An 18,230-nucleotide genomic window follows, 5' to 3' on the forward strand; every position below is an offset into this window, starting at 1 on the left:
GTGACTTGTTACGAATTAAACATTTGTCAGGTATGCCTAAATATAACAGTTATACAATAGAAAGGAATAAATAATTTCTGTTGAGATTGATTTCTTTGCTTTTATTTTGTGATTAATGTATTTTAATTACTTTTTTACATAACATTTCAGTGATCTCTATATAATTAGTCTGATATATAGTTATTAAATGAAGTAAATAATTTTGAAGTTTTCTGCACTTGATTGAAATTCAAATTTAAACATACATTCAGGAGCAAGGTAGTAAATTTATTTAAGTTTGTGCCATTGTGTTGTTTAGTGCCAAACTAATAGGATTTAATATTGTAGGATTACATGATTGCTGTAAAAGTTACAAGTGTTTTAATAACAATATACAATGTGCATCAGTAAATTGGTATTAAGAATGGACTTACTTAAAAATGACACACCTGAATATAATTAGTGACAATAAAATCCAAAATTTATCTTAATTTAAAAGGAAAGTAATATTTTTTTATAGATAATTTGATAAAACAAATTTATTCTTGATACTTAATGTATAATCATATTTTCTTTTCTTTTTTTTTCTTGTAAGTTCTTGTGAAAAATAAATTATGCACTAGCATACAATTACAAGATTTCAAAAGGACTTTATTACAAATTGAACAATATAATTTATGGTAGGATTACTTTAATAAAAAAAAAAGTTACAGCTAGATTATACTTGTTATTCTTTATTGGGTCAAAAACGTTTTCATTGGTGAGTATCTTACGATGGTTGTCAGAAATAGAAATTAATAGGTCTGAATAAAAATTTAACATTATTTAACACTTAATTTATTAAGCTATTTACATGAACAGGACTCCTGTCAAACCCATTGGCTGCTTATTTTCTGTATAGGATATTATCCATCTCTGACAGTTGAATGTGAGAGTGCTGTACACAGTGCAAAAATTCCACATATTTAGAGAAACTGCAGTCAGTAGGTTAATTATAGCTAGTTCCAGCTACATAGGAACCACTGAACAGGGAAAATTGAACTCCTGTAGTTGAGTTGTTTTTTTTTAATCATCCAATTTTTAGCTCATAGTCTTGTAGCTAGTTATTTGTCGACAGACGTCAACTCACCACTGTAAAATAACAGACATGTAGTACTAGAAAATATAGTCTATTACAGAACAAATAAATGTATTTTTCAAACTCATCCCTACCAACACAAAAAATATTATGATATTTGAAACATTTAAAAGTTTAAAAAAAATGTATTCATCAAAAGTATTTGATAAGGTTGGAAAAGGTTGTAAGATATAGTAGTAAGAAGGAACTTTGGTGACATTTGATGTAAATTGCTTATTCACTATATTATTGAAAGTTATTGTCAAAACATGAACTTGGTTTATCATACTACAGTATTTGTTATACATCCCTATATTCCATCTTCTTATTAAATTATGTTGGTTAACGTAAAATAGGTACATAATTCAAAATAGAGATGCAGATAAATTGACAAACAGTTACAAAATAGATATATACTGTATCACTTAAAATGCAGAAGTGAGTTCCAATACAATATTGTGCCTCATGATGAGCTTTCTTGACTTGTGCTATACTTTAGTGGTGCACATTTTTGCTCACCATTAGCTTTGATACTTCCACTTATCCTCATGTACAGTAATGTGAGATATCTACATACTCACATGCAAATGATTATTCAGCAATCCTCCATCAATAGGGGTGCAACATTGCTCCTATTGTAACTAGGGCTCTCTCTAACCTGCAACTTTTAAACCCTTTAAGATTGGCAGTCTTATCAAATAGACATATTTTCACTTGCAGTTTGATTAACTATTTCCAAATTTATATTTTCTTAATTTTTACACTTCAGTTTCATTGTTATTTACTATTTTCTTTCTGTTTTGTGAAGAGTTACAAGTTCGTTTGTTTTGAGAATTATGCTGCAGCAGTAACATTTGTTGTTGTGACCATCTGAAACTGCAAGTCTATATGGGTCTATAATCATGGTTTCAACCCAGTAAGTGAAGGCTGTGGTATGACAGAAGTTGATCAATTTTATGCAACTGTCAGAACAAGCTAGTGATTGACCTGTTATACCTACTCAGGGTTTCAGTGATTTGGACAACCTTTTTTGCCTCCTAAATGTGCCTCTTGGTTGTATGTCATTTTTGAGAACTTATTTAGACTTCCTCCTCCATTTTTAGAATTGATTAATCAGGTATGCTCTTTCTTTTTCTCCTTTTCTTAAGACTCCACCTCTTCCCTTCTTGGGGATGAGCCTTTGGGTCATTTTCTAATGTTTCCTTCTTTCCCAGATATTGGAGTTCAAACAAGTCATTTTGGGAAGCAGTTACATCCAGGGGTCAATATACCTTAACTCCCATGTACTATATATGATCATGGTTTCTTCAATTGAGCCCAACCTTCTTCATTTTGGTTGAGAGCTATGTAACGTTGTTTGCAGTGTCTCATTCTCTCTATCTCCTACTGCACAAGAGATTCTCTCTCTCTCTCTTTTGGAGACATGCTTTCTCAAAGCTCTCATTCTTCTTGGTCACACACACATGCATCATCTTCAGTGGATTTTGTTAGATCAGTGAAGCCTTGTTCAAGATTCTTTTAGATACTCTTTTTATCCTTGGTTGATTCAGAATAATACTACCATGAGTATTTCTCTTCCACAGTCTCATCTGAAATACCACTTCTTCATGGATTCTGCTCTATTGGTTAGGGGCATATCTTGAAACTTGGGAAGCTTTAGGACTCTTTTTTTTTTATTCCTCTCTCCATATCAATATCTTGAAACTTCTTGCTGTTAGTTGGGCTTCACTTCCTCTGAGCTATTTAGAGTTGGTTGGTGATGGTTCATTTCAACAGTTCTATTGTAGTCATGTACATCACCAAGTAAGGAGACACTCATTTGTCAGATCTCTGTTTTTATACATTGGATCTTCTGTATTGGGACCACAGCCATCACATCCTTTTATTGGCATGTCATACTCCAGACGATCTGAATCTGGTCACAGATTGGTTACCCTGTCTCCTTTTCCACTTCCTTTTTCTCTGACACTTTATTCATCAACCTTACTCTGACATGTATCATCATCTCTATACCAGCACTCTGTCTTCACATGTGATTTTTGTCAGGTTTCTTGTCAGTAGGGCTGGACTTTTGTAACATGTCTTCCTTTATTTCTTTTCCTGTTTGTTCTTTCTTCTTGGAGTATACCACTGTTGGTCTGTTTAAAAGGGTTATCACCTTTCCCATTATTCTGTTCCTCACATAATATCCAGTTAATGTAACTGGCATATTCTTCCCTTTCATTTGATGGCTGCCAACTTTTTCATGTTTTTTCTCATCACATTTTTCACCTTACCCCTGTCCCTGGCTGCATATATCCACCTTTCCTTAGAGGACGTCATCAGTGCTGGTCTTAAAAATCTTATTATCTCTATCACTTGGCTGTTCCCTACTATCCAGGTTACCCTTGCTTCAGCCCATGATTTTGTGTTCCTCTGTTTCTCTGAGAGTGGTAAGTACTTCATTTATTTTCTTTTTCTTTGCAGGAGCCTTTCTTGCCCTACCAGGTATACTTGGTCTTAAATCTGCATTTTATGACCTGTGATGATATCCTGTGCTAGAGGATTATAATGTTGAGTCTCTTCCTACTTGGTTGATCAACTTCATCGATATTTTCTCTTTGCTTTCAGAATACAAGGTTATAATACTTAACCATGAAATATTACACTAACTGTTGAGATGAGGTTTTCTGGAAGAGCAGTCATAGGTATACCTTGTGGTCTTTTGCTTCATATGTTCATCCAGAACCATACACTCATGGACTAACATGAGTAAAACAAACAGGGAGGGATAGCTGCCCATCCCTGCTGATCTGTGGCATTTGATGTTCATCCTACCACAGACCTGATGCACAATTCCAGACACTGCCAGATGTTTGATGATGCACTCTATTGAATCCAACAGATTTTTCCTTTCGTTCTTCTAGTGGAGTATAGGAGTTGTTGCCACTTGCCATTTCCTAGCTGGTGGATAGTGGAATATAGAGGCCTGTCCTCCTAAGTGTGCACAGTACCACTCTTTTGAGAAAAGAACAGTGGCAATCAGCTACTGTAGGTGACTGAAAGTCCAATCTATTACGGACCTGACATTTCAATTCTGGATGCTGCCAGGTTTTGGATGTAGCATTCTGCCATATATATATATTTTTTTTGAAGCATCCTCCTTACTATCCACTGGATGCCATTTCCCCATAATGTTGGTTGTAGCTGGATAAGACCTATAAATTCCCACAGGTGTCAGGTTGACTACCTTTCTTTTAATGCAAACTGGACAGAAAAACTCCCCATGCTGTCAAGTTTTGAACTGGAGGTGAACACCCACTTGGACCCACCACCTTCTTACTATTTGTTAGATATCAGTGCCTGGTGAATCTGATGTTGGTTGTGTTGGAGGTGCATGTCTGCAGATGCTGGTTCTTAGTATGGAAGCTCCTCTTCCCTGACAGTACCTGTTCTTGAAATGAAAGATAGAGGATCCTCTTCATCCTATGGAACTGATTTACAATTCTAGATGCTGCCAGGTGTTGGTTGAGATCAAAATTCCTTTTATGATCTTTTGTGCCCTAACTACCCTACATCAAGGTGTCCCATTATTTCTATTACCCATCCTCTACTTTGACCTTTGTCTTCACGTTCATTATATCAACTTTTCATGAAGTCCTTGTTCCTACTTATGTTGGTGACACATACTAATGGAGCAATTTTATACCTGTTTTGGAAGTGGTACAGTCTTACATGGGATGTTTTTAGTTCATTCTCACACTTCATGGTTTTTCCATTGGATGTTTCCTGAAGGTGAATCATTTCACCAACTCTCCACTTGTTCTCTTTGGAATTCTAGCTTTTTGTGAGAGAAGATAATATATTGTATTGGAAGTTAACTTTTTCTTTAACTGAAAATGTATTTCTGAAAGATACCTCCACTCACATATCCCACCCATCCTTTTACTTGTATTGATTTGGTGCGATCAGACTGATCTTGAAGTGGTTAACAGCTGCAAGATTAAAGAGAGTGCTAGTTATGATAGAGATAGTGTCACAATCCTGTTAGTGCAGGATTACTGCACAATAATATGCATGTCAGTGTGCAGGTATCTCGTTAACATATGTGAGGGTAATTGGGGTTATCTAGGCTAGTAGTGAGAAAATATTTTGTGAGAATATGTGTCTATCAGAAATACTCTTTCAGTTTAAGGAAAATGTTAACATTAAGACACTTGATGAAATCAAATTTAAATGTTTTCATGTCATGTTGAATAGTCTCTTACATATATACATATATGAAGATTACTTTTTTTTTTTTTTAGAAACATATGCCTTTTTCTATAATGTCTATGTAACAGAATATAAAAATCATTTTCTTAGTCACAGTGAGATAGTCAAGCCACAAGAACCACCAATAGTTCAAGAAATCACATCAGTGCTACGGGAATGGGGTGTTTTGTGGAAGCAGCTTTATGTGGTATGTATAAATCATATTTTCAAACTTCTTGTTGAACCAGTATTTTCATTCATGTTTGCTATTATTGGTATAAAATAACTTTAACGTACTGATACAGTGTTCCAGGCAGCTAATGTGTCCAAATAAAATATGTATAATTTTTTGAGAGATACATGTCATATTTTATTTTAAATGTATCCAATATTTATGTGCAATCAGTAATATGCTATCATATGAATTGGTGTTCCTACTAGTTGCACACTATGAAAATAGCTACTTTTATTCATAGATGTTTGCATTGTATTTAAAAAGAAAGCAAATCACAATTAGAATGTAGTGATACATCAAATTGTCAATTCATTATGATTATGAAAGTCTTGAAAGGAATGCATCAATTGTGAATTTTAGATTTGATAACAGTTGCTAATAGCACCTTCAACTTCATATGTTTTCAACAGTTTGTAACCTTGATTATTTTCCCTATGCTGTTCCTTGGCAATTTATTTTAATTTTATATTGGTTGTATAGTCTCTACTCACCTGTAAGTTTAAAAGTGAGTGTATCACATTTGCTATTAGCAGTGTTCTTTGTGTAATGGACCAAACCCATTTTGCAATCTCTTAGTGATTGTGAAACGTATGTCATATACAATAAATCTAATTTGTTTGATACCGTAGTTATGTTGAAACATGAATTTTGTGATAGTGGTAATATATTTATTTTCATACTTTATTTGCATAATTTGTTTGATACCATAGTTATGTTGAAACATGAATTTTGTGATAGTGGTAATATATTTATTTTCATACTTTATTTGCATAATTTCTAGAACTTCATAAATAAACATCAGAAATTTTTGTTTTTTCTTCTGTAACATTATACATTTCATCTATAGATTTCTCTATACAAACAACACTGCCTTCTGTATTTGATATCTAGCAGATTGGGCCAATAATAACCTTGTAGATTTTCATGGAACCGATAAACTGCCAAGCTTTAAAATGATGCTGTAAAAAACACTGAGTTTGAAGTGATACCTGTATATAACAAACATGATTTGATACAAAATGAATGGCCTAGGTTTAAAGCCATATATATAAAAATTAGAAGCTGGACATTTATGTAAATGGGTTATTAAACTGCATAGTGATCAGTTTACTAGCATGGCAGAATTGTTTAAAATAGTTTTATGCTTATGTGTAATAAACAGTGATTGTAAAAAAAACTTTTCTAAGAAAAAATAAAAGTGCAAGGTATAATTCACATGCACTGATGAGGCTGAAAAGACAGATAATTTAATGAGAATTACAATTATAAGCCCAGAAATTTAAGTTTATGGTGTGAGTCTTGCAATTAAAATGTGGAACAGAAAAAATGGTAAGGCTTTCATAACTTTACATACAGAGAATTAAAAAAACTTAAAAGTAAATAAATGTATAAATATTTTTGAAGTACTTTCTTGAGACCAAATACAAATTAGGTGATACTGACATGTACAAACTCTGACAATATAAGTGATAAATCACTAAATAAACCAATATGCTTGTGATACTGAATTACTGACAACCTTTGTCAGATATTAATAGAAGTAAAATCTGATCAATAACCATACTGATCATGGTAAAAATTATCTGAGTCACTGGAGTTAAATAATATAAATAACACCTGTAACAGAACACTGAAATAAAATAAAACATTGTCAGTATTATCTTGAGTGATAAGACTTATAACTGATTATTTGCAGTAGATATTTGAAGGAAGATGTTTGTTTTTTTACAGAACATCAGCTCATTATTCTAAGTAGTTAAAAATGACTTATGTACAGATGTACAGAAGCACCTAAATGCTATTGTACATACAGTTTGTTGTCTGTAAAAGTTATCTGACTATTCTAATTCTTATACAAAATTCCCATTATCCATAGCCAAAAGATTAGTAGTTCTTTCTTTTTATATTTTAGCTCATGAAGGTGCAAAAAGTTAGTAAAATTTCATTTTTGAAGTATTATCTGAAATAAGGGATACTTGAGAAATCCACCAAAAAAATCACCCATACTGGACTATACATTCCTTGGGACTCAGCACAAGAAACAAAACAAAAACTCAACATATTAAGAAACAAAATAAACACAGCCATGAAACTATGCTCACCATATAAAATTAACGACGAATTACACAAAATAAAATAATACTTCATCAACATCAACAAGTTTCCTCCAAAAACCACAGGAAACATTATACGCACACACCTAGACAAAATCAAAATCAACAAACAAAGTAAATATACCCGACGATTTAAAAAATCATGAAACCATATACAGTTGCATACCATGTATTCCCGACATCATCAGAAAAATAACCAACATTTGGCAAAAACAGTAGCAAATACCAGTTAATACCAAATTTATTCAAAATCCAGGCACAAAACTAAAGTCTCTACTATGTAAAATCTAGACTGGCAAACACAACACCAACATTATTTATAAAATACAATGTAATAACTGCCACAAGTTCTGTATTGGAGAAACAAGTAGCAAAATGGAAACCAGGTTCAATTTGGAACACAAAAAGTCACCTTCACACATTTTTGAACACTACAAATTAAATAAACACAACCATAGAAAACACCCAAATACTAAATAAAGAAACAAATATAAATGCAAAGTTAAAGAAGCCTTACTTATACAACAACTCAAGCCCAAAATAAACCTATACAAAGGAACACCTTTATACCTATATTAATAAATATATTCAACATCTAAGCACACCCTCTACATTCCTACACTCAATTACATGACCCCTTTCAAATGTGGTCAGCTATTGGTCAGTTACCTCTTTCTTTCTTTGTGTACCTGACGATGACCGAAGAAGGTCAAAATGTTGTTCGCTCCTCTTCTAGTGCTTTCTCTACCCATACCAGCCATTTTTAAATATATAATCTTAAATTTTAAATATATAACCAGCATCTTTTCTACTACCAGTTCCAAAGTCACATGGGACAAGATTTGGAAGGTCAGTGGGCAGTATACTTTGCTCCTCTTTCAATCTTGCTCTCCAGTGACCAGGAAGTTGCTGATGCCCAGAGCATTGCTCAAAGTATCAGTAAAAGCTGTTTTTGTGCTTCTGCTTCATCCCCCATCTTTTTAGCAATCAAGACATTGGCAGAGTGATCACCTCTTTCCTTTCGGGCTGATTATCTCTATGAGTATAATTGCCCCTTTACCCTGGTGGAACTCAAACTTGCTCTTCATTGGTCTTGTAGCACATCAGTTGAACCTAATGATATTCACTACAAGATGCTGCACCATCTCTCTCCTGTCTCTCTTGCTATTCTTCTGGTTGATTTTAACTGGATCTGGCATGAGAATATTTTCCTGATGCTTGACATCATGCTATTATCCTCCCTTTTTCTAAGTCTGGGAAGGATCCTAAGATTTCTTCAAACTGCTGTTCCATTGCTTTAACAAGCTGTTTCTCTAAGATCTTAGAGAGGATGGTTAATGTTTATCTTGTTTGGTTCATTGAATCGAACAGCCTCCTATTGCCCACCCAGTGTGGATTCTGACAACAGCAGTCCACTGTGAACCACCTGATTTGATTTGAAAGCCTTTTTCAAGCAACAACATCTTGTTTCTATATTTTGTTTACCTTGAGAAAGCTTATGATACTACATGAAGGTATGGCATCCTGTGAGACTTCCACACATATGGGTTGTATGGTCATATGCCCATTTTTATTAAATATTTTTTAATGGACCAGTGATTCCAAGTTGTGCTGATTCAACACTTTCTTGTTCTTTTTTGCAGGAACTTGAAGTCCCTCAGGGCTGTGTCTTGAGTATCACACTTTTCATTATAAAGATTAATGCCGTCAGTGGATAACTCACCCCTACAGTTGCAAGCATTCTCTATGTCGACAACTTCCACACCTTGTGTCAGTCGCTAAGCATGAGGTTTATTGAGCAGCAGCGTCAGACTGCCCTCAGTTGTTTACTGAAGTGGACCACAGCAAATGGTTTTACCTTTTCTTGCTCTAAAACTGTTTTCATGCACTTCTGCTGCCAGCAGAGTATTCACTCTGATCCTGAGCTCTGTTTTGAATAAGTTGTGCTTCCTGTGGTCCCTAAGGCAAAGTTCTTGGGGCTTATATTTGATTGTAAGCTGAGATTTATTCCACATATCAAGCAGCTACGTGTCAAGTGTATAAGGGCATTGAACATCTTCCGTGTTCTGTCTTCCACCTCCTGGGGAGCAGATCAATGTTCTATGCTAGAAATCTATTGTGCCCTCATTTAGTCAAAACTGAACTATAGATTTCTGGTCTATGGCTCTGTCAGGACCTCAGCTTTGATGATATTGGACCCTGTTTATCATCAGGAGCTTTCCACACTTCTCCAGTCTAGAGTTTGTATACTGAGTCTCATGAATCTCCTCTACACCTTTGCAATTTACAACTGTCTTTACAATATGGGGCAAAATTTGATCCTTACTACAACATCTTACCTGAATTTGTGTTTTCCTTTATCAGTGGGCTATGTTTTTTCAGAATGTATGGTCAACTGTTGCCCCTTTTGGCCTTTGTATGCAGGCACAGTTGGCTGAATTGGGTCTGTCCTTGGAAGATGTTACTCTCTCCACTGGCCAGTCCATCCCATCATGGCTTCTTACCATCCCCAAATGTGACATTTCTTTGAGTCACCTGAAAGAGGTGGATACTTCTGATTTGAGATACCATCTTCTATTTGTCGAACATCTTTCAAACCATTCTTTCATTCTCATTTGTATGAATGGTTCTAAACCAGGTGACTCTGCAGGCTCTGTCATGGTTTGTTGTGGTTCAGTGATTGCACACAGGATCACCTCTACAGTTTCTCTGATCACTGCCAAACTGTATGCCACTTCTCTTGACCTAGATCACATAGAAGCTATGCAGTACATGAATTGTACAATTTATACGGATTTACATAGCAGGTATACTGATATTTTGCAAGTTTTTAATTTGATATAAAAATATTCACATCACAGGTTTTATGGTTGATTTTAACTTGAACAAGATGCATCTCTTATAATTTTGTTTTTTCTAGTGTTTATTCCATAGTGAATATTGTAATCTGAAAAATAATTTTGAAATACATTTTTTGACATTAAACACAATTTTTAATTACTGATTCTCTCATCAAATTTGAGTAGTTGGTATATCATAGCTCAGTATACTTCACTTTATATTTGTGCAGTCATGTCTGTTAATCTATGTAAAAGTAATATTTATAAATCTCAGTATAAGTGTTACAGGTTGATCATTCCAAACACAAGTTACAATTATAGTTTAAGTATTTGAATTTGATTCATGTGATGCTTGATTTCTGCTGATTAGAAATTTATTAAATAATAGTGTTTACATGTGAAACTGTTATGGGTTATTTTTCAATTTGCTATTGAAACATGACATATTAGGTTAGTGTAATTGTTCTACCTTCATCTTCAATTACATGTTAAAGAAAAGTCTACAAAGAATATTTTTCATTTGGAAAATAGACTTTAATTATTAATATTCATTGTTTTAGATTTTTTACCTAATAGTGGTGCAGATTTAGCAACTATTAATTGCATGTTATGTGTTTGAACATGTACATGTTTTATAGTTATAAGATTTTCTTTGTGTAAACAGTATATTAGTTTTATTAATTGTATGAAAACAGGTAGAAACCAGTCAGTAAGCTACTTATATAATATGTGTGTGTGTGTAAATATATATATTTTTTTTTACATAGACATACAATCCTCACTTTGAAACAATAAGGAATATGATGTATGAACTCATAGACTGGAGACGTCAAATTTTGTCTGGAACACTACCTGTAGTAAGTAATAATGTGTAATGGTGCATTGTTTTTTTATCTATTTCATTATAAATTATATAATTTTCTAAATTTTAATTGGTAATTCTACTTTAAGAGTTTTATTAACTGCATCAGTTCAGTAGTTCTATCATTTTCACAATTTATTAGTTGAAAATATTTAAATACACTATTTTAATAATGAAAAACAAGACAGAGTTGTAAAATTAACCTATCTAGTAACAGTTAGACAGTAGAAATATCTGAAAGCTGACTAAGGAACCTTAGATTACCCCTTTAACTCTCTTGCTATGGACTAGATAGGTTGGACGAAGTTTGTGACCCTAAATTGACCTATAGATTTTTCTTACTATAGCTTCTTGTATGTTTTGTATATCTTCATGAAATTTTGCAAGCTTTCAGTAAATGGTATAAATCTTTTGTGGAAAACAAATCAGGATTTCCCATGAGATATTTTCTTTGAAATTTCTCCATGAATATATGGAGTCAGTGTTGGCTGCTCCAAATACAAAATGATTATCGTGTTAAGAATAAAAATACTTTTATTCATCTAAAAATTGGCAAGTTTTATTTGCATAATCTGTAAAAACCTACTAAATAAATTTCAAACATATGTTTTCAGTAAAACTTTATATTTTATTTGTTATATTCTTTCTGTTAACTTTATACAAGGTAGGTCAATTTGACCTACCTTAAAACTGCTAAAAAATTACAAAATAAAGTTAACTTACCCTTTCTTTTTGTCTCCTGCTGGGACAGCAGTAAGTCTTTGAATTTACAATGCTAAAGTAAGGGGTTTGATTCCCCTCAGTGGACACAGCAGATAGCCCAGTGTGGCTTTGCTATAAGAAAACACACATTTCTTTTTTTCTATAATGACTTTCAAATTGTAACAGGAAATTGCATTTGTTTATCTTATATCCTACTTAGATTTCATTCTTTTATTGCCTTTTAAACTGTGTCTTACTAATAATCCTACCACACTGTAAATCTCTCGGTGAAGATATAACTTGTGTTAACATATCCAGTTACTTAATGAGATGTGCATGACCATAACTTGTAGAAAATCTTTATTATTGCTTTTTGTTATCTTTCCTTATCTAACATAAAAGTTCTAATGTTTACATTTTAGTTGCTAAAATAAACAATACATGTGAAAAACAAGAATTATAGTGCTTTATTGTTTTTTGTGGCCAACTGTTAAAACTTAATCCTACTTTTTTATACTAAGGGTACTGTTACTGTAGTTAAATTTTTGTTTTAAATAATATACCTCAAAACCCAGGATAATAACACAAAAATCAGAAATGTCCTGTAACTATCATGGTGTTTATGGTTTTCAAGCTATATGACAAAAGCTTTTCACAATTCAGCTAAGCTCATTGATGTGTTTCCTATGGGAATAAAATTTGAACTTGAATTGAAATAGACAAGTCTCTGTATAAAAAACAACATTGTATAATACATCATTTGTTTGATTGAAACTTCGGCTTTCTGTTGGTTATAAATAATATAGTATAAAACATCAGGGAAAATTGACAATTTGTGAAAAAGTAGGTCTGACAGGGGAAGTCATGCCCTGATTTTGTACTTCATGGTTTGGTAAACAAATAAGATTGATGGCTATGAAGCTTTTTATTACCATTGTAAAACCATGTAGACAAGTGTTTGGTATGAACATGCTCACTAGTGTTTTACTTAAGGCTACCCTTCTCTAAAAGTCTGGAGACACAACTGATGGGTCTTTATTGAATGTCCATTACGAATTTTTTTATAAAATATTGCATTCAAAACTTGATAGAATCATGTTCTGAATGATGTGTTCAAATTCCAGATATTTTTTTGTTTCCTTTTTTACATTGCACTTTGGGATATATTAGTGAGGTTGGGGTCACCAAACCCTTTCTAACTCAATATCCTTTCTTTTCTAAGAGCTTAAAATAACATCTAGTTTTTAAAAACTGTGCCTCATCTCTTTTCAGTCACCTGCAAAATAAAATCATGGCTGAAATGTTCAAATGTTATTTGTATGCATATTCTTTTGGGATTATCCTTCTTACCAGGGACATCTTTTTCTACACATATCATGAGATTTTAGTGAGTTACATTCAAAATTTAATACAACTATTTTCTTATTATGGTATGCAAACAAATACAGCATAAGAATGTAAATAATAGTGCATATTTTAGCCCTATTGCAAATGGTCAAGGATCAAAGGCCATGTCATTATATTTGTTGACTTGCATTTTAAATTTTATTGAACAACAATTGTATGAATTTATCTCCATAAGTTTGGTATCAAACTGTTGATTAAAATTAAAATTTTCATATTGTAACTTCCGTGTGGTTAGCGAGGCATGGCTAAAAGTTCAGTATAATAAAAATAAGAAGTCTATATAAATATGTAATGTTATGAGAAATTAAGCTATTTAGTCTAAACATTTATTTTTCATTTTATAATTTATAGTCATTGTAGAATGGAAAAGTCATAATTTATATTCACTCTCTAATTTTATGTGGTGGTTATGAGATCAGTCAAATTGACTCAACTCGTAAAGAGATTAGTTAGTGAAAATAACATGAAACATGACGTTTTCTTAAGAAATGTTTGATAAAACTATCTGGACACCATAAGGTTTTTTAATGTAAAATTTGAACATTTTTTGATTCATAAAAGTATTTTTAATCTTAAAATGAAAATTACTTTGCATGTTGGATAGGTAACATGGTAAAATAAAAAAGGCATGAGAAAAACAATGCTTAACACACCTTAAGACTTAATAATAAAATAAAATTGATATTTTGCAAATGCAAGCATTCCAGTGTTTACCAATAATCTACCATATTTCATGAGCATACACTTAATAATTTAAAATTAATGGCATGAAAACTATAAAAAGCACAAAGTGGTTACAAGGTTGGTGCCAGTTACCGAGCCCACACTGAAAGGGTTAATGGCATATAATTTTTATGTTCTTAATTTTACCTCTTTAAATATAATATTACTGTCATTCCCAGTTTGCTCCTGAAGTACATAGGTCAATTGTTTGAAAGCATGTGGGTAATAAGGTTTATATATTCACTTCTTTTAAGACTTCTTGACCCTAAGCACTTTTCTAACATCATGAATTGTACTATTGTTATATGTCCATGTAATTTGAAGGGTGTGGTTTGATCTTCACCAAATTTGGCATGAAGGTTTGTTGGGCTCCTGTGGAGATGCATTCACATTTTGGATTTCACAATATGTGTTTTGCATATTTTATGGGCATTTTTGCATTTTTTTAAATTTCATATAAAGGAAGCAATTTTTCATGTCCTAAGGTAACCTTTAATTAATAATGAATTTACATAACTACCATCTGTGAAACAGATACTTTAGCTAGTAGGGTAGTAAAATTCAGAGTTTCTCCTAGTATGAGAGTTGTATCATTCTCTCTCTAGGCATCCCTTGTTCTCTAATTTCCTTACCACCCCTCCAAGAAGTATCATACTGTAATGGAACTCTTGCTCGAATGATACTGGGAAGACATTTTTATTACGTAATGTGCAACCCACAACTTTACAAAATATTTATTCTGTGTACATGTAGATTTATAATAGGGGTCACAACTTTCCCATTTTGCCTTTGTTTCCTGTCACGGAAAACTTTATTTTTCTCCATTCTCAGGGTACATATGTGACATCATGAATACACTATATGCAAATCTGATGCACTGGTGCCATCTATATAAATATAATAGTACTGTATGTTGTATGTCCATGTAAAAAATTCACAGTGCATGAATGGATCTTCACCAAAATTGGCATAGAGATTCATTAGGTCCGTGGGAAAATATATATAACTTTTCAATTTTGCATTTTTTGGTTTTTACAAGTGTGTTTGTGGGTTGGTTTTTTTTTACCACTACTTTGTCCCTGTTGATGGATCTTCACCAAATTTGATATGAAGGTTTGTTGGGTTCATGAGGAGATACATTTAAATTTACAGTTTCACATTTTGTGTTTTGCTGTTTTTATGGGGTTTTTTATTTTTAAAAAAATTATAAAGAAAGCTTTTCACATCCTGGAATAACCTTTCATTAAATATGAATTTACATAACTTCTGTATATAGTAAAATTTAATGAGAATTACTCATTATAATATTGTTATCTCTCAGACAAAACAGTTTAAATAGTTTTCAATCTTATTTGGTTATAGAAAGTAGAAAACCAGGCCCCAGTTGTCATGCTCACCTATCACATTTTCTGTTTTGGAAATTGCCAGTAGTTCTTTTTTGACTTTTAATACTATATTATTTGTGACCAAAAGAAAGCCAAGGATTTAAAGTATTAAGTGATGTATTATATTCTATAGTTTTTATGTACAGAGAATTGTCAATTTTGCTTTAAGTTCAAGCTTTATTCCAGTGAGAAATACATCAATGAGTTTAGATGACTTTTTGATGCCTTATATTACACAGTTAGAAAGCCAGAAATATTGGGGAGTTATTTTTAGTATCTGCTTATTATGTTATTGTTTTGTTTTCTTCGGTACATTATTTGAATATTTATATTAAATAAAAAAATATTTGGTGTGATATCACCATTAGTATAAAAAAGTATGATTAAGGAATATATTTCTTGTTTTTCATGTGCATTCTTTATCTATTATTATAAAAGTAACTAAAATGTAAAAATTGGAAAATTTAGATTAGGTAAAATAATAATAATAAAAAGTTTCATAAGGTATGCTTGTGAGTAGCCTGTGCATTATATATATAGTTTGATAGAATAACGTGAACTGCATGTTTGCTAAGTGGTTTATAGTTTATATGGTGAGAATATTAGTTAGATACAGTTCAAAGAACAATAGAAGAATGAAATTTCAGTATAAACAGATGTATACTGGTATAAGTTAAAAGCTGTTTAGGATAAATAAATGTAGTTTCATGTTAAAATTTGAAGGCAATCTCGAAAGCAAAAAAGGGACATAAACATTTACAAAAAAATTGAAGTAAATTTATGAGGTTAATCAAATTGATCAACCTAATATTTAGTTAGGGTAGGGAAAATAACAGATAAAATAGTTTTACTGAAAAAAAAGAAAAGCGATTTTTTTTTTTTTGAGATTATTCAAATGAAATATGAGATTTTAAGAGAATGGGAGCTATTTTAAGTCCTCATGAAAATTAGTTTCCACTTGGACCTGCTAAAAGAAAAAAATCTAGATGTCCATGGACAAATCTTTAGTAAAACTGCTTCATTAAAAATTTGAATTTTTGTGTACAAAAAATTTGTAACATTTACTGAAAGTCTGTCATATTTTATGAAGATACATGTACTGTCTTAAAAGTTATAGTATAGAAACTGTAATGAGTATTCCATGGTTATGAACTTGGGTGAATTTGACTGAGATTATGGCAATAGAGCTAAGTAATTAACACTAGGATATTAGCAAAACTGGAAATATTGATTATGGGTCTCATGTTATCAATCAACAAACTCTTTTCTAATTGGAGGTTATGTTCATCATTGAGCCTATCCAGGGTCTTAAACAGATTAGAATTGGGAGGAACGTTGTATTCACCTAGGTCACTTTTAAGTATATTGGACTTAAACTCTTGATCTTAGGTTGACACATTCTTTTACATGTGTTAATAATTTTATTTTTGGTAGAAGTAATGTGATGTTGCAGAAAATAGAGACAAGTGCCTTTATAAACAACAAAATAACATTGTAAAGATGGAATTTATTCTTTAAATTAAAGAAGGGAATTAAGGGGACAATTAGGTTTAAAAACACACCTCAGTTGTAGCTGTGGGCATATCCTATGAAGAACATTTTTCAGCCAATTCTTAGTAATCAAAGAATATCTATCCATGTAGCATAAAATAATAACCAAATAATTTTTAGGTACATTGGATATATACGATATGTAACTACATTTTTCTTATTTAAATAGCAATGAAGCATTCTATGAATAAATGAGACCAAATTTGGGAGTTTGGGTAAATTTTAGAGGAGTTTCAAGGTTTCCAGTGAGTTAGAATCAAACATATCTTCTCCATTAAAGAGCTTGATATGTTAACTGCTCATAGGACTCTCAATAGTATTTGGCCCTGTAGACACAAGAGTTTTGGGGGCTTTTCTTGCATAAAAGAGTAAGTTTTCATGTTAAGATGGGTACAGCAGAAGAAATTGTGAAAACCACAAATAAAACTTTATAGAGGTGAGAAGGAAGATCTTGTAAGATGTAATATGTGCAGACACTGCCATATTTTGTGTGGGAGTTTGGTTTTGGGGTATTTGTTTACTTTTTTTATAGCATGAAGACTAGTGTAAATAGACTTTGCTGGTGGGCATTTCAGATTCCATGTAGCATAAAATTGCAAATCTTTATTCAGAATATTAAAAAAAGCTTTTTGGGAATCAACCCATTAAATATGTCTCCTTCACCTGGAGAATAGGCATTGAAAAAAAATGCAATTTCTAACCCTAATTTTGATTTTATGCTCCCAGCTGTAATTTTCAATTGGCAAATAATACTCAATTAAACTTTCTGTTTGTGAACATAAAGCTTGTCAAATAATGAAGTGAAGATGCAAATCTGTTGTCTCTATGTGTTCATGGCTTATATCTCACTTAAGCAGTTTAAAAAGGATGCATGTTTAAGTTAGTGTTGTCCAAAATTGTATTTATTAGCAGTTTTGAAGCTTTGAATATATTGTCTGCAAGCTACTATTGTATACTTTCTCACATTGTTCTTCACATAAAGCTTTCTTGCTTCCAAATTTTGAGGCGATACTTTTACACTTTTAATTATGTTAGCTACCTTGCTTGGTCAGTTGCCTTCAAATAATGTAAATTTAACATGT

General features: G+C 32.2%; 1 protein-coding gene across 4 annotated transcripts in view; it reads left to right on the top strand.

Annotated features, from left to right (window-relative positions):
- The window catches only part of mbc (dedicator of cytokinesis protein myoblast city), a 239,710-nt gene that overhangs the window by 24,214 nt on the left and 197,266 nt on the right, over positions 1 to 18,230 (top strand). For all 4 annotated transcript variants that reach the window (XM_076460973.1, XM_076460974.1, XM_076460977.1 and 1 more), the window contains exons 4-5: positions 5,441 to 5,537; positions 11,286 to 11,375. In XM_076460973.1, coding sequence (XP_076317088.1) covers positions 5,441 to 5,537; positions 11,286 to 11,375 — 187 coding nt within the window. The remainder of the gene's footprint in view (positions 1 to 5,440; positions 5,538 to 11,285; positions 11,376 to 18,230) is intronic.

This window comes from Tachypleus tridentatus, chromosome 10 (genome assembly GCF_004210375.1).
Source record: "Tachypleus tridentatus isolate NWPU-2018 chromosome 10, ASM421037v1, whole genome shotgun sequence".
In the NCBI taxonomy this organism is placed as follows: domain Eukaryota; kingdom Metazoa; phylum Arthropoda; class Merostomata; order Xiphosura; family Limulidae; genus Tachypleus; species Tachypleus tridentatus.